Source organism: Chroicocephalus ridibundus, chromosome 1, assembly GCF_963924245.1.
Source record: "Chroicocephalus ridibundus chromosome 1, bChrRid1.1, whole genome shotgun sequence".
Taxonomy (NCBI): Eukaryota; Metazoa; Chordata; class Aves; order Charadriiformes; family Laridae; genus Chroicocephalus; species Chroicocephalus ridibundus.
In genome coordinates, this window is record NC_086284.1 from 206645170 (window position 1) to 206668235 (window position 23066).

Here is a 23066-nt window from a genome sequence, read left to right on the forward strand (position 1 = left end):
GGCTGGAGTCATGGGTGAATTACTCACAGGAGTAAACAGGGGATGGTAGGAATCCAGCACGCGAGGAAACTCGGGCATGAGTTTTAACTTCCTAACGTTGGGAAATGACCATGGCGACACAGGGCCCTGCGAGGCGGGCCGCACCGTGGGCAGCCATGCATGGCTTCACCCGCGCATTGCACCTCCCGTGAGGGCCGGTACCTGATGGCGATGGTGGCACCGCTTCAGGTTCCTGAGAAAACTCAAGTCTAGGAAACTTTTCGGCACAGCACCGGGTAGCCAGGGCATGCTCTCAGTCCCCTGCGGGACTGTGGCCAACGCTTGCCAACTACGGGAGCCGGACAGGTGCAGAACCAAGTCCTTCCCCCAGGGCCCACCACCCGTCGGGCCTCCAGCGGCAGGGGTGTGCTGCCAGCCCTGGCGCTGCCCCGCCGTGGCTGCGGGCCCGGGGAGGTCCGGCCGCCAAGACTCCCTCAGCGCGGGCCCCCCCGCCGCCATTTTGCTCCCGCGCCGCCAGCCCAGCCCCGCGCTCGGCGGGGCCCCGCCGCGCCATGATGAGGAGCAGGGCGCTGTGGAGCTGCTGCCTGCAGCTGGCCGCGCTGCCCTCGGCGGCCGGCTGGTCGGGTGGGAGGCCGCAGCCGTTCAACGGCTCCTGCTGGAGAGCGGCGGAGCCGCCGCGCAGGGGGTGGAGCGGCACCATGGAGGAGGAGGAGGAGGAGGAGGACGAGACTCCTCAGGGGCGGCAGCAGCAGCCCGGGAGGTGAGCGGCTCTCCGGGGGCGGGGGTCGCTGCCCCCCGCGCCTTCCTGTGGGCAGGGAGGGACGGAGCCGAGCCGAGCGGCGGTGCCCGTCCGGAGGAGAGGCACCTGCCCGACCCGCCGGCTCTGAGGGGGGCCAGGGGCAGGGCAGCTGGGGCAGTGGCAGCCGGGGCAGCGCCGCGCACCTGCTCCGAGCGGGGCTCGATAGACGGTACCGGGGTCCCGCCGGGTGAGTGTGGCGGGGGGGGACCGGGCTGTGCGGCGGCAGGGAGAGAGCTCGGAAAAGTTAGGGGCGGGCGAGGTGGCTGGGGTTGCCCGGCCCCGGAGGAGCGGCGCCGGAGGAGCTGCCCCAGCCGGCGGTCCCCTGCGCTGCCCCGGCCCCTGTGGTGGCTGCCGGCGGGGGGTCGGTGACAAACCGCCACCAGCGCCTGCTGCAGACGCGCTTGGGACGGGGACATCCCTTCGCACCGGGAGAAGGAATTCCTGCAGGAAAAAAGTCCTGCCCCCGCCGCGGCGGGGCTGCCGTTTGCCGGGAACTGACGGTAAAACGCTGCGGTGGCCCTCAGAGAAACAGCTTATGTAATCGCCTCCAAAAAATGCCCTTGATGGAATTGACGGTTTAGTGAGTGTTTTCCTTTGAAGAGGAGACAGGAACAGATGCTTATCGCCAGTGTTTTTTCTGCGTTCTGTAGCGCAAAGTGGAAGATATTAACGAAGTAGTTTAACGTAATTAGTTCAGTCAAATAATCTCAATGATCGGCAATTATCTCTAGTAAGGATTTAGGGAAAGTATTTGCTGAATGTCTTGACGGCATGCAGCTAAGTTCATGTCAAACTTCAGCAGAAACGTTTTTTTCCTAGTGATGATTATGATTTCTTACTCTTCTATTCGCTAGAAGGAGATTATAAAGCAAGTTTTTAGTTTTAAAGGAAAGTACTATTTGTACTTGTTTTTTCTTTATTTTTCAAACAAGATCGACTAAAGTGACATAAAAAATTGAAGGTAGTGACAGGATAATTACTTCTTTTTTCTGGAAAAAGACACTTGAAAATAGTCCTGTGGGTTTTATTTAATTATTTTTTTAATTCATAGCAGCTGCTTTTATCATTTAATAAAATAGGAAGCCTGATTCATTTATGGGTAAAACTTTCAGGAATGCAACAAGGAGAAGTAAGACTTTTATCTTATTAATGCAAGACTTATTGCAACAGTTGCTTTAGAAATGCCCAAAATGACCTAAAATTGAAATGACTATTATAAAAAGATAATCGGAACTTTGAATACCTTGAGACTGGAAAACCCTACTTGATCCACTTGCTGTGATGGAGAGGACACGTTCAAGAGAGGAGGAAGTAAGGGATGACAGTGAAACTCTTCCAATACAAGTAACAGTTAATTTGGCTTCAGCTTGGCCCAAATCAGAAGAGATCAGCCTTTTTTAAAAGGAAGCAAATCATTATTATTATTATTTTCTTCACTTGTATTAACTAAGTAGATTTGAGGAATTACCTCAGCAGAATTCTGCTGTTTCCTCAGCCTTTATAAGCTCAAGATTGAACCAAAACTGCTAATTCTCCATTTAGAAATAGCTTTTAAATTCCTTTCTGCAAATGGCAAGGCAATTGTTTCGTCTGTGATGAGAAGAATGGAAATGCTGCCGTATTAATTAGTGTCTTTATATGTAATACCTGCTGTGAAATTGTTTTTTTTCCTTTGGTCACATCTGTAAATCCCTTCCTGATCTCACTAATGTTTTTTTCATTCGGTTGCTGCAAGCGTGTAGCTTGCGGTATGCTGGCTAGCACTGTATTCAGGGTCCTACTTCTAATACGCTCAGAGCCAGGACCATGGTAAATCATTTGGTCATCTTGTGTCTAAATGCAGCTTTAAGTAAAAAGCATTTTTCTGTAAACCAGATGTTGCATTTGGGTTGAATATTCTTAGAAAATCTGGGAAAGAAGTTCCGTGCTATTTACTGTTTGCATGTAATATCTTAGTATTTAGCAGCTGTATAAAGAAGGGATGCTTTGGGTTTGAATAGCATACAACTGCATCTGAGCAAATAAACCGTGCAAAACTGTTCAGCAAGGAGAATTGGGCATTACCAAGTGATACTATGAAAACACCTTGCTGCCATTGTGTCCCTACTGTGAAAAACAAGGTTTAATAAGATGTTGCATGAGTGAAAAGTCTAGTTGTAAGAATGTATATCAAGATGTATATCAAGATATTTTTCTTGTGTAAGACCTGTTACCATGGTAGGAGCTGGTAGTGCTACTGTCTGCTGAGTAAGGCTTGTGATAAGATTTCAGTTTTTATTGCTTATAATGTTTGGAAATAGTTTCAGTTGTTTAGGCTGAAATATCCCATGCTGTGGACTGGTTTTTGAGGGAGTGTTTCAGTCAGGTTCAGCTGTTGTGATAATGACGTTGTGGCAGTAACAAGTTGTTTACGTGTGTTTAAATGAAACACTTTGTCCCCTTAAAACACCTACATATTTAGGATGGTGCCTTGAAAATTAGTAGATGGCTCACATTTGTGTTGGAAATGTGCCTCGACTCTTCCATAAGGGAAAAAAAACAACAAACCAAACTACTTTAATATTAACACTTTTGTTGTTGACTAACAACCAAAGCACTTTGCATTTCATTTAGAGCACATGAAGAGACATCATAATCGGGAGTTGTGGGGATAGAGGAGAAGGCTGGTTATATATAGGAAAAAGGTCTGTCAAGAAAAATGTTAACGTGTTGTGATGTTTCCGGTTTCATTGGGTATTTGTGTTTTGCTGTGTCTGGTGTTCTACCACTTAAAATTTCTTTTAATGGCTCTGTTTCAGTTTCAGCTGTGGCCAGTTAAAGAACCATAAGGGTGCTGTATCACATACGCTTTCTGGCTTCCCAGTGTGAAGTTCTGGAGATCCAAAACTTTTATATTTGGAAAGGGTGACGACCTTCTAGCTTAACTCCTGTGAAAGGTGGTCTTTGAACAGTTGCATACAAGAAAAAAAATATTTTTCAACAAAGAAAATTTTTGAATTTCTTTTTCTGAACTGACCTGGAAATGTTTTCTTTGGATTTTGGTAAATTTGTAGTTAAATATTACAAACAGCTCTATAAAATCCATATATCTATAGGGTGTGTGTTTATACATACACAGACAGAGGGAGAGAGAATGTTGTTGGGACAAGCAAAAGTTGAGCTTGTGTTGAAATGTAAGTAGATTTAGAAAGAATTTAGGGAAATATTTTTATATTGCAGAGAAAAGACATTGGGTCCTATGTGCTTGGACTTTGAACTGAAGAGAGGGAATCAAATAGACAAGCATTTAAATATGTATATAAACAAAATTGTATGACTGTGTATTAACTTAAAAATAAATCTAGTTTAGTGCTTGGGCGTTGCTGCACTTCCTGGACAACTGAGGTTTTATGGGGTTTTAAAGGATTCCTCTCAGTGTGAGTCTAGAGAAAGTTTGCATAGGAGTTTGTTCCTTTCCGGCATGGAGAGAAAAAGAAAATTAAAAGCCTTAGTAAATGAGGTGGAGATAGCAATTTTGCAGTTGCAGACATAAAAGTGCCAGAGTTGATTATAAATTAACTGCTTCAGATACTGCTTTGCCATGTGGACCCTATGGATCAAGGTTTTAACGTGATTTCTATTCACTTTTATGGAAACAGTTCTTCCTTTGCCATTATGGCCATGTACTGCAAATGAAATCAGATTTCTACCATAGTATGTTCAAGTGAAGCCTTAGTTTCATTGTGTGTAGTAGTGTTTATTTTTAGTCATATCTAATTGATGTGAGATGTTAGATTGTAAACCTTTACCCTTGTGATGGAGTGCAAGCTTGTAATACTTTAAAACCTCATTTTAGTTAAGAAAACCTGTGCTAGCAACTTCAGCATTATATAATACCTTAAAATACTAAACCCAAGATGCACAGTCTGTTAATGTGTGGGAGTGGCTAAAGTGTGTTTGTAACTGCTAAGCTTTACAGTTTGGTTGTTTTTTCTAACAGTAAACCCCATCCTGGAAAGGTTTGCCTCTGTTATTATCTGTAGTTACATCAGTAGACCAACTGAAACTAATGAACTACTTGTTTGCATAAATACTTACAGGAGTGGAGCTGGTGCCAGAACACTAAAGCTGGGGTCCAGATTCTGTAGCTGGGTTGGTACAAGTTTCATGTTTGCTCTTCTGGAAAAGCTTTGTTGAAATTCTGTGCAAGTGTGAAGGGCCATGCATGGAGATTATCATTGCTTTTGGAATGCATGGTTTATCTGCCCAGCTGTTGGCATGTGCTATCTTCTCTTATTTTTCTGTTGATTTTAAAAATTGTCTGCATTTGATTTGTGATCTGGTTGTTGTCTTGTGTACCATAACACAGCTGTAACGCACAAACCTTGCTTCTGTATGTTGTCAGCCTGAGTCCTGCAGAGCAGGTAAGAAAACTTTCATTACAGCTCCTGTGTTTTCAACGTTCTTCCCTATACATTAAGTAGTCATATGAAATTAGTTATTTAGGGAGAGCAAAGTAAAGCTCTTTCTGTTCTGGTGTAGGGAAAATTGACTCCTCCTTTCCTTTGGTGATTGCTTCAGCAATAGCACAGAATTACACAGCTCTTGTGCTTAATCATAATGATAGTCTAGGCTGCTCTTTTAAATGTGATGGCAGCATGCCAAATTTTGGATACTTTGATTCAAGACTGCAGTAAAAGTGGAAGGTAGAGAGCGAAATAACTTAATTTTAATAGGCCTGCATAGCTAAGGATACTGGTTACTGGGTCTGTCATCTCTGTTAATATGCGCGGCCCCTATGGACTGCTACCGTCATAACAGGGATCATAACCTAAACGGAATGTGCACACAACAGAAGTCTTCTATAGTATTAAATACAGTTCATAAACATGTTTGGGGATTACAAAGTGCACATATTGGACAGGGACAGTAAGCTGTGGCACCTGGAAACAAAGGGAAAATAGTTATGTATTGTCCCAGTTTCAGGAAGAGGCATCTTTATGCAGTTGATACAATGCTGATCAGATTTAACCCAGGGTTGAGAAATAACTGGCTCCAGGTACTACTGATAGACCTGACTCCAAAGCCTATTTACATTGGTATCCAGAGGCATATAAGGGTGTAGCTGATAGGCACTCCTAACTGCTATGAATAACTTTCTGTTGGTTTAGTTCCCCTAATGAATGTCAGAGAAGTAGAGGTCGGAATGTGTAGTAACGGGAGTGGGCTGCCTTTTGTGTGGTAGGTAACTACTGAATTTGCTTAGTTATAATATGAAACATCACTGTCGGAGGAGGCAGCCAGAGAGTTTAAGCAGCATCAGTACTAAATGCGAAAGAAACTTTGGATAGGGAATAAATTGAAAATTGAATATATTAAGGGTAGGGGTAATTGTTAACCTAACTTTGTGGTGTATGTAACTGAGCTACTCTGAGTGAATTCTACATGGAGGGTATTTAATGAATTAGGTTTGGTTTCATTATTTTTTTTTTTTTAATAGCAGCACTGACGTTACTAGCTTTTGTTTACAACAGTATATTCCTCTTCTCACCCTTCCCTCTCCTGGCCAGTTCGTTGGTATAAACACTTGCATGGTTACATAGTGATGCAGGTAAAAATGAAGTCCTTCTCTAGAAGATGGGAAGGTAAGAAGTGACTATCAGCTAGATCAGTTTCTTGAACTAATTCACCATGTGGACACAAATGTTTGTTTTGGCAAGCCTGGGGGAAGAAATGGATTGGCTCATGGTGGTGGCTGCTTAAGTAATACAGCTGTTGTAAGAATATGCCTAACAACAGATGACTATGGATAGATGCTTCACGTTTGTTTTATTTGTAACTAATTTTTTTTCCCCTCTGTTTTCACTAAATAAAACTTTGCTTTGTTTTGCTGTTGATCCTCAAAACTAGATAAGAATGGTAAAGGATTCATCCTAATTCTATGAGGTTGTTTATGGAAAGAGCTATTTCTGTTATCAATTCAGTTATTCATCTTTCTTCAACAGTACGCAAGATCACTGTAGAGTCAGCATACTTACAGTTCTGTTGAGAACAGAGAAGAACTGGTCTGGCAGCCGATAGCTGTGGTATGAAATGGGTACATCCAAGAATGGAAAAAGGCTGTACTAGCATAGATTTTTTGCTTTGTGGATGTTTGGAAAATATGGAAAAAGGCCATCACACAGAATCCCAAGATGGCTGTTAAAATTTCTGCAATGCTTGTTCTTGCCTGCAACTTTTAATGGGAAATCTCAAATAATAAAAGTGTTTATAGATCAGCTAGTTGCAATCTTGAGAGATCTTTGTGTGAAATCCTAAGACCAAGAGTGTCTGGAATAATTGCTGTTGCAACTGCTGTTGCAGACGTAAAAAAATATGTATAGTGAAAGAAAACTTCCAAGTTGCGTAGCAGTATATGGTTTGCAGAAAGCTCAGGTTCTTGCTTTGATAAGTCTACAGTGGTATGATGAACAGCCTGAAGTACCGCACAATAGAAGTTTAAATGCATTCAGAATTTTCCAGTCTCAAACTGTTCACTAATTAAAGCAGACAATTTCAGACCTGAAGTAAAAATAAAAGCACAGACAAAACTTAGCTGGCAGTCGTTTGATAGTTGGGTGTGCGGGAGCCTTTTTTCGAAAAAATATTTGCTCCCTAGTGTTTGCGAATTCCTTACCTTTTAGCTGATATCCTTTTTTCTTTTTTTTTTCAATTTCAAGCCAAAAAGTGTGCTGTTTGCAGTCCTAAAAAACCATGTATGTTGAAATAAAATTTCTGAGTTTTGTAGCATTATATGGCTTGCAGAAAGCTCAGATTCTTGCTCTGGTAAGGTTACAGTGGTGTGATGAAGCACAAACCAAAAGAGTTTGCTAGGAATTGTGTGCTGTCCCTTTTAGGTGATGTGTAGTGCAGCCCAGTTCTGGATGTAGTCTATAGAGAGAGACAGTGATTAGAAATTAACTGAACTTGTTGCTCCAAAACCAGAGAAAATTAAGGCAATTTGGAAAGCTATGGAATGTTTGCAAAGCAAGTGTAAAGTTTTGTGGATGTTGTTGGGTTCCAGTAAACAATTGCTTCATAGTAACTCTTTCTTAAACTTTCTGGCTTAGGGATTTGTTAAGTAAGGACCACGTTTCTGTGTAGAAAAGAAGGATAAATCGGTTCTGGCAGACTTCACAGTTAGTAGTGTGTCTGTGCATGGATGTATGCTTAGTAGGGGGAACTACATCCATTTCAGTTATGGAGTAGTGGATGTTAGAGGAGACCGAGTGGAAAAGGTGAAGACTCACAGAATAGATTTTACGTTGGTGCATTTCTTCTTCAAATAAAGTTAAAATTATTTGGCTTGAAGCTCTACTGTGTTTAAAAGACCATTTAAAAAGAAAAATTTTAATATCAGAGTGCTGCTTGTAATGTTAATGTATCCTGTTTCCAACCTTCTTTTGGAACAGAAAGAGAAAGCATTAAAATGTTTAGTTAAACTTTTAATTATTTTCCTAAATAAACAGAAGACTCAAAGCCAAAATAGTAGTATCCAAGTTTTCACTTACGTAAGCAATGCTAAAATAAACAATTGACCCCAAACCTGTTGTCTAAGGGCTATATCCCGTTTATAGGTGTAAGCCTGTTTACTGGGACATAAAACATGGGTTTTCTGTGCCATGTCCTGCCTGATCTAAAACTTCTCTCTTGCTTTGTGGATTACTAGAGGACCCTTAGCATTTGGTGCTGGAATAACAGTTACGTTAGATTTCATCTTATTCATCAGACAGTGGTGTTCTTCCCCTCTGTCTAGAGTACCTTCTGGCCTCATGGATTTGGGATGACTAATGGTCTCCTTTAGTAGTTTCTATGTCTTGGTCCATTTCCTGTTCAGTTGAAACAGTAAAGCACCTCTGAGCACAGAGAGGGTGGGTGTGTTGCATCTTGCCAGAGTCCCTCTTACAAATGGTGGCAATCTGCTTGCCCTTCTCTGGGGGTAAGTCACCTCATCCTGAAGGATGAGTTCCATCTGTTAAGAAAACAGTTTATTACTTGTCAGTAGAATAGTACTTTTCCTCTGTGTTTAAAAGTGTGAAAAATAGAAGATTTCTTGTGGAACCTTACAGTAACAAATATTCACCAAGGATGTGACCGCTTCCCCCTGCCCCTCCCAAGTGAGCACAACTCTACTCCAGTTTTATTTTGGTGCCTGTATTGCTCATAATTTGGCTGGCAATCCAGTGCTTAAATTTATTTCTCAAGTGCCAAACTATTATTTTTTTGAGGGGAAGAATTCAGGAAAGCTGGACGAAAAATCAGCTCATTTCTGATTGTGTATTTTCTAATATTTAAAATATACCTGCCGAATCTCCTTGTCTGTAGAGGCTTTTTTTTGCAAAAGGATTAGAATCTCCATGGACTAATAACCAGCTGAGTTTTATTTTAAGCTAATGATTCCTGGCTTTCGAGAAATGATCATCTACCTCTTTTTTTTTTTTTTTTTAATTAGAAAAATTAGATTTCTTTTACTGTATTCCATTAATATTCTAGGATATATTTTGCCAGTTTAAATGAAACGGAAATGAACTGGCAAGATTGATACTTCAAAGGAATCTACATTTCATCAGGAATACTTTGTCAGTTAATTGTTTGTAAATGTGTCCCTTTCTTATGCATGTAAAAGGGTTTAAAGTATTCTGTGAGCACTGAGGTCTTTTATCCCTTCAGTTGCTTATGGAATACTAATGAAAGTAATGTATGTGCATCATGTGGAAAATATGTTGGCAGACAGATACCTGCAGTGCCTTAAAAGTTTTGGCATTGTCTTTGTTTAATCAGCGTAGTTGATCCCTACTTCCCCCAGAGGTTTATACTTTCAGAATAAGATCAAAGGTTTATATGAAAATTTAAGCAAAAGTAGAATTCGCCTATTTTAGAGATGAATGAATAGATAAACAGAAGCTTAAAAATAAAACCTTAGGCACTACAGTCTCTAATATAAAATGTCTTGTAGGAACAATAATTACAGTAGTTATATATATTTAAAAATAAGACATCTGAGATGTTAGCAGAAGAATTTCCTGGAATTAAGTACCTATCTGATTAAACTTTTGTGATTTGTTTTCATGATGCTTTCTAGAAGAGTAGATGTTTTATGCTGTGTCTGCGTGCTTTGCTAAATTAATAAGCTGACTTGGCATTGAAAATGCTCTTTGAGGAATGCCAAAAAAAACCCCAAAAGCTCTTAAGTTAAAGTAACAGTTAAAATATCCATTGACATTTTTGGAGTATTCTGTCTGTCTTTTTGTGGCACTGATTCTTTTTGTTACCATTTATGTCTACTTAAAATGGTATAGAGCAAGTTGGGTGGCTGTTCCCGTTGAAGGCTGATTACAGTAAAGGTTTAGTGGAATAGAGAAAAAAGCCTAGGAGCACCAACGATTAAATTAAAAGTATGATGCAGATGTGGTAGCTTATTGCTAAATAGAAAATACGTAAATGGAGTGCTTTTAGTAAAACCATGAGGAAACTAGAGTACAAAGTAATTATATTTAGACAAGATTATGACCAAAATTCTATCAGTGATGTTTTCTGAGCATTGTTCTTGCTTCTTTATCAGAAGTGAAATTTGATGTGTTAATATTTTATCTCTACTGTATGGCAAAATAATGGTTATTTTGTTACGAAAATTTCACAATATTTATCAATTGTCATATCTTTGCAACTGACACCATACTTTGTGTTGAGTAATGGGTTGCTGCTGAAATAGCAGGGATGGGCGCTGCATTTGCAGTTGGAGCATCACCAGTAAATACGTTTGGGTCCAGTTTGATAACACTTCTTATATGTGTGTAAATCTTAGCTGTAATGTTGCAGTGACAATATATTTATTTTTCCCTGTAATTATGAATGTATGAGGGGCACAATGAGTTACACAATTTCTAAGAAAACTTTAATACTGTTCTCTGAAAATAATTTTTGAGTGGGCTGACTTTGGTACATCAACACAGTGCTTCTCATATGAGTATACAGCTAAAGTTTGAGTATCTGAGTTAATGAAATAGTAGGTAGGCTAAAACACATGGTGGAGAGTTTTCCAGAGGACAAACTTCACAATTTCTTATTAAAAATTATTCCTGCACCTAAGCAGTATATCATGCTGTCTGTTCATTACTGCTCACCTTCTAGTTTTTATCAGGTAGAGTTTGTAAGTACCAGAAAGTTGTGCACTCTTTAAAATAGCAACGTAAAAAAACCCAAACTGTCAGAACAATATATTTACTTCCAACTGAAATGCTGAAAGCAAATATAGAAACTGAAGCATTTAGCTTCAACTGAATTGCTTCAGCAACTCTTAAAATAAAATAGGGATATTTGTTTTTTCTACTTCGGTTATAATGAGATCAATAGGACTCCATATTTCTAAACTCTGCAACACTTTAAGTGCAGTTTGGAATGAGAGACTCTGAGACTACTGAGATTGCAGTTTTCTAAGAAATGTGCCAGAATTGTGACTTTATAGAAATAAGCTTTTCTCAGTTATTTTTCACTTTTTTTTTTTATATTTCACAATAGAATTAAGAACAAACGTTGCAGCCATGATTTATTTGAGATGTTCCAATTTTCTGTGACCTTCCACTAGTCAGTTCAATGTGTATCAAAATTGTATTTGAAACAGTTGCTGTTATTGTAATAAGCTTTTCCTTCATTTTGGACAAAATAGGAAATAAGACCAAATGCCTTTTGTGTTCTGACTTCCTCATGTATCTGCATCTTGTTGGTAGAAGTAATATGTTTATTAATGCTACATGAGACTGCTGTTCTTACTACAAAGCAAAATCACTGTATAGGCAAATCCTAAGGTATTGTGTAGTCCCAGTGTCTCTTGGACAGGTTAGCAGGATTGTATTACATCAGGCACTAAATGTCATAAGTTTCAGAAGGAACTTACTATTCTTCCAAAATGTAAATTAAGGAACCCTTCCCCCTCACGCTTGCAGTTGGTAGATAATAGTGTTAGTATCTGAAGCTGTGCATACCGGGGAGTAAAATTCTGCCTGAGCTACAAAGAGTCTACATGTCTACTTGTCACAGCATGTTTTTGAAGTCTTTTGTGTCATAGCGACTGTTTTAAAAGCATATTTTGTTGAGGAAAAAATACAGTAGATCATAAAACGAGAAGGGTACACTTGTTTCTGATGTGTGTGAGAACGCTCAGTCTTATGAATGTTGATGTTAGTCCAAGAAAAGATTAATTTAAAATCTATTTTAGTTCTCCTCAAAAAGATATGGATAAGAAAACGGATGAAGAGCAGCCTTTGACTCCGGGCAACCAGTACCCTAAAGAAGCAGTGAGGAAACGTCAGAATTCGGGTCGAGGTTCCAGGGGCAGCGATTCTTCCAGGGCCTCCAGGAAAAGCTTCAGGCTGGACTACAGATTAGAAGAGGATGTAACTAAATCAAAGAGAGGCAAAGATGGGAAATTTGTCAACCCGTGGCCAACATGGAAATCGCCAACCTTGCCAAATATTTTGAAATGGTCCCTAATGGAAAAGAATAACAGCAATGTGCCATGCTCAAAGCAGGTAAATACTTGCATGTTTTGTGTTCTTAATTTAGATTGGTTTTACCTCTGCTCTAATCAATAAAATAGGACAATTTCTAACTAATACTTACTAGGCATCTTTTGAAGACTTTGATGAGTGTTGTTTTTCTGATTTTTATTATCACTTTATTCTTTTCAAAAGGTGGGCTAATACTTTCTTCTTATTTAATTTTTTTCTCCTGTTAGTTCTGTACCTTTTGATTTGTCCAGCTCAGTTTATATTCGCAAAAACAACAAAAATGGCCTCCTAGCTCAATCATAAACTACAATTACATGCTTTCCTTTTCCTATTTCCTAAGGAAAAAATTACACCCTTTTTCCTTTTCCTTGCTTTTCGTAAGGCAATAGGTGTTGCCTTATGAAGCGTACTACTAACACCATTCATATTGGTTGAAATAGCAGTGGCATATCTCCTTTTAAAAAATTTTCCGTTTTCCAGACTGCCATTTACTACGTATGTTTTATATTTTCATAAAAATGTACTAAATAGTTGCAGTCATTTACTTATGGAAGTGTGTGCAAATCTATGTTTCTCTATTTCAGTACACCATGAGAAAAAAATGCATATGTTAAAACTAACTTGAGAAAGTATTTGTAGTAAAGGATTAAAGGTACAGTGCCAGTTTACTGGGAAACACCATTATTTGTTCTTGGTGTATGGCTTCTGCCAGGTATTATATATAAAGAAAAAGGTGGGGGAAGCAACCTCTAAGAGAAGCTTCTTTTCCATGAAGAGTAAGTAATGGATATTGGAAAGCCACAGGTTATCTTTGTAGCCACAACAAGTGCTAAGATGGCTACAGTTTTGACAGTTATGATTACTTCTCAGTGTATTTTCTAGTGTGTTGACTGCACTTCGGAAAAGCGTGCTGAAGGGTGCATAACCAGGAAAAGCATTTTTGAACAAATAGGTGTTAATAATGCTTTTAAGCATCCAAGAAAGCATGCATAAGCTATTTATCACAGTCAGCGTTTAGCAGAGAGCTTACACTTTTCATTTGTATCTTATGTGAATTACCTGTGAAGGAAGGAATTTGATCAGCTTTATGGACAGGAAAGCCATTTTACTTTTTAACACATGATGGTCAGAGGTTTGGGGATTTCTTTGAGGTTATGTGGCACAGAACATGTTTAAGGGAGAAGTAAATCTTGGCTGTAATTGTTCTATAATAATAATAAATTGACTTCAGAAAGGAGCACAGCAAACCTATCTCAGTCTTGGGATCCCTTCTGACAATTTACTGTTTTAAATTCGGTGTCCTGCTTCTGGGCGTTATCTGCACCTTGTAGTAGTAACAGCAGTTGTGCCTCAGTATGTACAGCTTCCTAGGCAGTGTGCTGCATCATGATACTTTGGCCACATTTGTGTAAAATTCACGCCTTGGCATTTTCAATTGCCTTTGACTGCTGCCATGTTCTGTATGTGTGCAATAGGCTTTGTATCTTGCCAGCATCAGTCAGAAACCTGGTTAGTGACTGAAGTACGTAGCAGGCAGTGCTAAGGTGTACTACTGAGTGCAGAATATACAGCTGTCTGATGGCAGCGGAGAACTGCTGCACTCCCCTTTAATTTACAGATTAACCCTGCAATAAAGGATGATTACAAAGAAGTGTACACTGTACCAGTTGTAAAGCTGTCTCTCTGACCCAGTTGGGATTAATTTTGGACTAATGTTATTGCTTTGCTTATGAAATTTTTTAATTAAGTGCTTGCAATTATTGAGGGTCTCAGTGAAGTAAACCAGAAATAGAAAAACCTAGATAGAGATCAATGCACTGCACTTCTTGAGTACTCAGCCATTTCAATGCTTGTTCCAGCTGTGTTTGCTCCACACCTAAATCAACCTGTAAAGTGCTTCTGAGCTTGTTTAAAATTCAAACTAAGGGCTCAATCCTTTATTTAGCACTGCTAGATAGCATGTCCTTCAAGCAGACTCCCACTTCAGTTTCCACATTTGAGTGTGCCTACTGATACTCTGCTGTGCTGGGCAGGTTCAGTTTATCTGTAGCAAGTGCTTTGCATATGTTAAAAAAAAAAAAAAAAAAAAAAGGCAGCATATTATCCAGGATATGTATATTTCACTGTGTAAAAGCTATATGTATTATAATCACACCTTCAAAACATGCCTGTATCGTTTTCCAGAATGCATAGACTTGCATTTTCATTACAGGCTTTATTAATAACTTTTTTTATCAGTGCTGTTGGAGTATCTTTAATTGTTAGTTGTTGGATCAATGATTTAGATTGTTCTCATTTCTGTAAAATCCAGTGGTATTCCAGTATGCACTAAGCGCCAAAAATCCTAAGCTAATTAGGTAGTCTTACCAAAGCCCGTCATGTGTTTCTTCTTGCTTTGCATTAGGAAGGAAAGAAGAACATGGGAGGGGGGAAGGGGCACAGCAGGAGTAATTTTTGTATTACTCCAGTGATGAAGATAAGACAGTATTAGGCATATTTTGCTTCTGTTGGGAGCTGATTTGACATTAATGCCACGTTTCAAAGATCTATTATAATTTTTGTAGTCTTAATGTGTTTCTGGTTAGTCTGACAGAGAACAAAATGTACTATAGCAGGATAAAGGTTCCATAAGATTATGTATTTTTTTCATTATCCTGTTGTATGAGTTTTAAGAATTTCATATGACATATACTGCCAACAGAAATTGTGCTTTAGTTTGAAATTTTATTAATTGAGTAATGAGTCCTTATTGCTGTAAAAGGTAATTTTGGGGATTTTAGCGTACTGTGGTAAAATATTAAAAAAAACCAAAACAAACCAACCAAAACACAGAAAACCCCAAACCCAAACCCCATGCATTGAGAAATCATTTTTTTAGCTGTTTCCCTGTGTGATTTACTATGATAGCTCAAAATAATGCCTCATTTCTGATCTCATCCCCCAAGGAGTCACTGATTTGGATCAGATGCCTGTGTATCCCAAACCTCTAGATCTCATACAGAGTCTGTGCTTTCCAAGTTACAACGCCTTTTTGCTCTTGATTTGCCGTGAATTTTTGTTCACAGAATTTCATTTAAATAGGTTAGGATACTAGTTGTTTGAACTGTGCTACCCTTTATTTATCAATCTTCCTGTCTGTGTGTCCTTTACAAATGCCTTTTATAGTTGTTAGTTTTACCTCTAAGTCAACCGTTCAAAATATTTAATAGTGTCAGTCCTAAAGCCTTTACTAGTGCAAATGTGTTGTGGTTTAACCCCAGCAGGCAGTTCAGCCCCACAGAGCTGCTCGCTTGCTGCCTCTGCAGCAGGATGGGGAAGAGAATCAGAAGGGCAAAAGTGCAAAAACTCGTGGGTTGAGACAAAGACAGTTTAATAGGTAAAACAAAAGTTGCATGCACAAACACAGCAAAACAAGGAATTCATTCACTGCTTCCCACCAGCAGGCAGGTGTTCAGCCATCCCCAGGAAAGCAGGGCTCCATCATGCGTAACTGTTACTTGGGAAGACAAACACCATCACTCCGAACATTCCCCCCTTCCTCCTCCTTCCCACAGCTTTATATACTAAGCATGACATCGCGTGGTATGGAATATCCCTCTGGTGAGCTGGGGTCAGCTGTTCTGCCTGGTCCCCTCCCAGCTTCCTAGCACCCCCAGCCTCTACTGGCTTTGATGCTGTGTAAGCACTGCTCAGCAATAGCTAAAACTCTTATCCTCTGTTATCAACACTGTTTTGGTCATAAACTCAAAACATGGCACCATATTGAGGTACTAGGAAGAAAATTAATGCTATGCCAGGCCAAACCAGTACAAACTAAAGTCTCCATTAAGAATTCATTGTTCACATCTGCCAACTAGCTGGTTCTTAATCCATTTAGTACTGTTTCTTAATATTGCATGATACTAATTTAAAAAACTAGTTTGTGTCAAATGTCCGCAAAAATAAAGTGGATTAATGTAGAGTTCTCAGAATGATTTGTGGTCTACCTTTAAAGAACGTTTTCCATAAAAAATGTACTTACTGACCTAAATTGCATTATGACAATTAATTATTAAAATCCATATCTGAGTTTAATTTCCTTGATATAATCTGATTTGTTGACTTAACCACATGTAATTTGGTGGGTTTTACTAATTTCCATTTTTGAGTATTATGTTAGTTTTGTGGATCTTCCACTCTCTTAATTCACGTGTCACAATATTACACTCTGTGGTTCACATTTCTCCTGTCAGTTGTCCCCTTGTACTTAGAATGAAATAGAGATAAGAAAGTGACATTTCTTTCTCAGAGAAGCAGCAGTTTGTCTCAGTCTAATACTCATACTTCGTCTGTTCTTGTATGAATTAAGTGATTGTATTGTACTGTATTGTATATTCAGTTTTATAAAAGGTTATCTATTTCTTGTCCCTGGAGATAGTAATGAAACTTCTTCAGCAGACATGTTTTGTCCATTAGCTCTCAGAAAAAGCAATTTCATTAATATTTCATTACTTACAGTTGGACTGCAAGGTGGGTGGTGTGTTTGTTTTTTTCCCAACATATGCCCTCCAAATCAATAAAATACTGTGGAGAAAGTAACTTTCCTGAAGCTGTCAGGACTGATTTAGCAAGGGAAATCCTGGACTCCTAAACTGTCACAGCATCAGCTGGGCTTTTAAGGGAGCGGGAGGTTAGCTCTGTATAAGCTCACCAATAGCACTAATCTGCTATCCTGGACCTAGAGATTGAGAGCAGCAACCGTGATAAGGAGACTCGGATGAGGAACCAGAATTGCTGGGGCATCTGTGATTACCAGGGAGAGAAGAGTGTCGGGAGTCTGTAGAAGGTGCCTAATGTAGGAAAATTCTTCTCAAGTGATGTGAGGAGTTCAGACCAGAACTCTTTGTGAGGAGAGCCTGAGCCACACTGGTCAGGAGCCGTGACAAGATTTTTTTGTTTGGTTGTTTTTTTTTAGTAGGAAGACTCTTTATTACAAATAAAGCTGCATAAGCATCTCAACCAAACTGCAATGAAGAGCGTAACTCCTGTTCAAAATGAGAGAATGAGCATTGGTTTGATGATGAGTTTTGGTAGATAGTTTACAGCCGTGGCTTCCTTTGTGCCAACTGTCCTCTTGAGGCTGCATGTAGAGTCAAATTTGGAAGCTGATTGAGCTGAAAGCTGTCTATTTTCCTCCTCTGGATTAATGTCCAGCTGGATCAGTTCTCTGACCAGTCAGATTTGCGTGGGGACTGCGTAAGCATTGAGGCTGGAACAAGAGGGCAGGTGGGGGAAGGTTTCCATAACTTTGTACACCGGAGTATGGTTTTAGGTTGACTTAAGTAACTCGCAGGACTGCATCCTAAACATACACGGAGATCACGTAGTGATTTATTCAGTAATAATTAAACTTTAATTACCTAGAAGGCTTCAATAAAACATTGCGAGAATCATAGCTAAGTGCCTAAAGGACTGTCTTAAAAAAAAGAGATCTGCATTTTAGTTTGTGTTTTACGAATGTTCATTGAATTATTGGCAGGATGGAAAGAGAGAGTGGTAAAAGCTAACATTAGCCAAGTGAGGTTAACCTCCACGTGCTACTTCTATACATAATGGAGAGAGAGCGTCTGCTAAATGCGAATAGAACAGAGCTTTTGTGGAATGCTGTTGGGAAGGTTGCATTCTCTCTTATCCCTGGGTTTGTGACTTATTTGTGGTAGGACTTAGGGGATGCATCATTTAGTTGCAGAAGTTAAATTTGAGCATTTGTTACAGTAACCGTGTGTGTGTGTGTGTCTGTGTGTATATATATATATATATACACACACACTTTTCCAGGTCGGGAAGGCCAACCAATTGCAAAGCCTTTCCCGGGATGTTGTTAGCGCCTTGCAGACTCTCTCTCTCTATTAGTAGGTCTCCTGGCCTGGTGAGTTACTCTCGAGCTCACCCTTCTATCTCTTGACAAAGAAGTGAAAACGTTACAAAAACCTAAAATGAAATTAGGAGGGAAATTAGCTGGGGAAAACGGTAATTAAAAAAGCATCTGTTTTGTGTTGCGGTTCTCTGGTTGCCTAAAAATATAAGCAAAATGCAAGTCTTGACTGTAACGATTTGTGCCTTGTATGCAGTTTTTGTTCCGTGGCCAAGTACATTCTGAAATCTCTCATGCATATTGTGTTCTTTTTTGCTAGGAACTCGATAAAGAGCTTCCAGTGTTAAAACCTTACTTTGTTCAAAAGCCAGAACTTGCTGGGAAGACAGGAACTGGTATGCGAGTCACGTGGTTGGGACATGCCTCAGTTATGGTGGAAATGGATGAACTTATATTTCTTACTGACCCAATCTTCAGCCAGCGAGCATCCCCTACTCAGCTGATGGGTCCCAAGCGCTTCCGAGGACCTCCGTGCACAGTAGAGCAGCTCCCCAAAATAGACGCAGTCATGATCAGCCACACCCATTATGATCATTTGGACTACAACACTGTAACGAGTTTAAATGAACGCTTTGGGAGTGAGCTGCGCTGGTTTGTGCCTCTGGGGCTCTTGGACTGGATGCAGAGATGTGGTTGTGAGAACGTGATTGAACTGGATTGGTGGGAAGAGAACTGCGTCCCTGGTCACGATGCGGTAACTTTTGTCTTCACCCCTTCTCAACATTGGTGCAAAAGGACTGCGACAGATGATAACAAGGTTCTTTGGGGCAGCTGGTCTGTCTTGGGACCTTGGAATAGGTTTTTCTTTTCAGGAGATACTGGATACTGTGTTGCTTTTGAACAGATAGGTAAAAGGTTTGGACCTTTTGATCTTGCAGCCATCCCCATTGGAGCGTATGAGCCAAGGTATGAGAATCAAAGTTTGATCAAAGTACGTAAATGAAATTATATACTGGTGACAACAAAATACAGCCAGAAGCGAAAACTGTAGGTATACTCATATTAAGATTTTTACAATAGAATATAGAGGCAAAAGAAGGAAATTGCTGAATGACAAAAAAAAGCAGGCAATCGGACAATGGAGCTGTAATGTCTAGGATAGTGGCCTATGTATGTGTGGTGTTCTTGGGGGCGGTATGTGTGTTTCTGCAGTCTTTCTGCAGCACAGCAAGGATGAATCAGCTGACTTTCTTCCATGAAAGATGTTGAGTAAAAAATCTGGAATTACTTGTGTGGCTCTTTCTTTTAAGTAGCATCGTATCCAGGCCATCTATATGCATGCAATTTGCAGCATTTTTCTCTTTCTTCAGTCCTTACTCTGTTTTTGCAACTTATCTGGCGATAAAGATGAATCCTTTATAGACCGTGAAAGATCTGTTTGTTTAAGCATCTGTATCCTACTTATGACAGGGTATCTAAACTTTTAGATGATAACACTCATATAATGCTGGAAGCAGAGCATATATAGGCTGGGAAAGGAAGATAGGAATCAGAATAATGTGGTAAAAATCTGGTATCTTTCAAGAATTGCCAGGTTCTCTCTTCTGCTTTACCACTTGTTCCCTTAGGCTGTCTTCTGAAGCACACATTTTTGGTGTGTGCTGCTAGCACGACGTTTTTTCAGGGATGGATTTAAATCTACAGCCTTAGTGCCTCAAGGCACTAGTAATATGTCCTTACACTATTAAAAATATAGATAAGAAAAAACTCCCGACATTTGAAAAGAGGAGTGAAATACATGAAGTGCTGTTTTGTGGGTATGTTGGTATATTCCAGCTTGTTGATTTTGAGTGTTCTGTATGTTGTTCAGATGTATGTCCTCCATATTTTTTTTTATTAGGTGAGCATGGTTTTTTTTTGGGTTTTTTTTTTTTTTAGATTCTTTGCAACTTACTCAATGGAAGTAAAGAAGAAATCTTGTACTGAATTAGGTGACACAAAAACATTTGCTTTGTGTTTTGGTAGGTGGTTTATGAAATACCAGCATGTGGATCCCGAAGAAGCAGTAAGAATCCATATTGACGTTCAAGCAAAGAAGTCTGTAGCAATTCACTGGGGGACCTTTGCTTTAGCAAACGAGGTAAATTTCAACACTATCCACGAGTTCAGATTTCCTGAGCATGCAGTCATTAATAAAGCTTTGTTCTTGCAGTTTAACCTAGGTATCTGTGAATGTATACTTAAAATGTAAATTTGTAGGAGTGAAAAGTTGTTATGTACTGTAGTTAAAAACAGTGCTGCAGCTAAAAACAGCGCTCAGCTTTTCATAACGAATTACATAAAATATTTCCGTGGTTAAGGTTGATTTGAAAGTACAGAGTTATTGAAACAAATGTGGAGGATTTCTGACATCCAAAAGCTGATGAACACGAAAGGTGGGGACACATATGCAATAATAAAAGTAAACTCAGCAGTGCATCACTTGGAGACAGAATTGCATGCTTGTAGGTCAATACAGTATTTATTAATCTGTCTAGTAAATAAATTTAATAGTATCTTTGATAATTGATTTATAGTTAAATACCAGCAAGAATATGAAAACCTGAGTTATTCGGAGTTGCTGATTTTTTTTATTTTTTTAGTCCTCCTCCCCCACCAAGTCCCCAGTTCTAATAAGGAGGTTACCCAGGTACCTTAACAGTGACTTACTAGAGCAGGGTAAGTTTAGATTAGACATTAGGAAGAAGTTCTTTACAATGAGGGTGGTGAGACACTGGGACAGGTTGCCCAGAGAGGTGGTGGAGGCCCCACCCCTGCAGACATTCAAGGCCAGGCTTGATGAGGCTCTGAGCAACCTGATCTAGTTAAAGATGTCCCTGGTTACTGCAGGGGCGTTGGACTAGATGACCTTTAAAGGTCCCTTCCAACCCAACGCATTCTATGACTTAAAATGCAGTGAAAGGGAAGTATCTACATCTACTTCGATACACCTCGTCTGGCAGCTGTTTTTCAACTTTATCTTTGCATCACTTGCACCATTTTATCTTATAATTCAGTCCTGATGCTGTTAGCTATCTTCACCTGGTAAGTCGTGTTTTCTTTAACTTGGATAAAACATTTTCTGTACACAATGCTTCTAATTAGCTGTGTCACTAGTGCCCATGGTACAAATGCTATTGTGAGTTTAGAAGCACAAAAACGTGGATGATTTCTCCCTGACGATGCCTTTTCTGAAATGTAACAAATATCATGAAGTAGCTTCAGGGCAACCTCGTTGAAGCAACACTAGTTTTTAAACAGTAAAACTGACAACTTTGTTTTACTGAACGAGAGAAAGCGCCACCTGCTGAGCTGCCAACCCTTCCTCCTCACTGTATTTCTGCTTCTAAGGGATCTAGTTCAAAACATTGAAGACAACTGAATTTTGGATGATAGGTTGTACCTTGCTAGTTACTCTACAACTGTACATCAGCATTCTTATCGTTTAAAAACTGAAAATGAAACTAAAGATTTTAATTTGACAAATATATATACCCTTCCTTTTTAGGTAACCTCTAAAATGTAAACCATTTCCTGTTTGGAGCAGTGATACTCTTTCTTTCCCCTGAATGCTGCAGTGGTATATTCTTCCCTCATGTTATCTTTATTTTTCCAGTATTACTTGGATCCTCCAGTTAAACTGAATGAAGCTCTTGAAAGATACGGCTTGAAAAAAGAAGACTTCTTTGTCTTAAACCACGGAGAATCACGGGATTTGAGTACAAATGATGGGTTTGAATAACGAAACAGCAGTTCCTTGTAAGCCTTGTTTGATTTGAACTAGTAACTCATGTTACAAAGACTAATATGATGTAGTTACAAAGTAATTTTTTGGAATGGATTGGATTTTTAGATGCCAGGTTTGTCAGTTTCAGAACTAAAACTTGCATACCAATTTCATGACAAATTTTACTAGTTATATTGTTTATAAATTTTGAGAGGTGACCTAAAAACTGGCTAATATATATGGTATTGTCTGGAAATAACTTTTAGTTTCAACTCTTATGTACACCACTGATAAATTACTGGTTTTTTAAAAAACTTCATCTTACCTACACCAGCAATAATAACCTCAGCACAGGATGTATTCTTAGAGTTAATGGCTGACTTGAATTCCTCATTGTTAGAATGTCATCTCCCACTTGTTAGTCATTAATCTTCAGATTATGCCCTGTACCTTGATAGCTTCACTGTATGTTTTGTGGGGTGGAGTCTTCCAATACAGCTGTGTTGTTAAAGCACAAGCGCAGTAAAATAGTTATGCTTCTACATTTTCATATATTGAACCACGAAAGCTGAATTTTACAATGATCTAAAGAAATGTGCCTTTTAAAGAGAGAGATAATTTAATATTGCATCACTGATGCAATATTGTAAAACTTACTGCTGGCCAGAGTATCTGCACACTTTCATTGTTTTGTCAATATTTTTAAGTTAGGCCTGAATGTGTCCACAGTAACTTTCTTGTCAAATGCAGTACATGAAATGGAAGAATCCCTTAATGGCGCTTGCCTTTGCATTGACTCAGTCTATTATTAAGGGGTTTTTGTTTGTGTTTTTTTTTTTAAGTGAAAAGTCTTAAGCAAGGGCTGTGGTATTTTTCTCTTACAGCTTCCCTATAGTTTTAAAGTTGAATGAGAGATTACAACACTGTTCAGCATTGTAAAACTTGGCTAAATGTATCTGTATCAAATTGCCATGCTAATTTACAGAATTAAAGCCTATTGTTGCCAATAAAAAGGGTTGTTATTCTCCTTCATAATTCATTGGCAAATAATTTTTTTTTTGTTCATGATTTGTTTTGGTCTATGGGATACGTGTATTTTTTTGCTCTTGCTGTGCATTACAT

At 39.3% G+C, this 23066-nt stretch overlaps 1 protein-coding gene across 3 annotated transcripts; it reads left to right on the top strand.

The window, feature by feature from the left end:
• Positions 1–456: 456 nt before the first annotated feature.
• On the top strand, positions 457–22981 carry NAPEPLD (N-acyl phosphatidylethanolamine phospholipase D). Of its 3 annotated transcripts, none has more exons than XM_063323499.1 (6): positions 656–760; positions 4879–4930; positions 12033–12345; positions 18498–19144; positions 20204–20318; positions 21834–22981. In XM_063323499.1, the coding sequence occupies exons 3-6, from the start codon at positions 12049–12051 to the stop codon at positions 21957–21959; spliced, it is 1185 nt and encodes a 394-aa protein (XP_063179569.1). In that variant the 5' UTR covers positions 656–760; positions 4879–4930; positions 12033–12048; the 3' UTR covers positions 21960–22981. The 3 variants fall into 3 exon arrangements, with proteins under 3 accessions (XP_063179568.1, XP_063179569.1, XP_063179570.1); XM_063323500.1 differs by lacking the exon at positions 656–760 and adding an exon at positions 922–986; XM_063323498.1 differs by lacking the exon at positions 4879–4930 and having other exon boundaries at positions 457–760.
• The last annotated feature ends 85 nt before the right edge of the window (positions 22982–23066 follow it).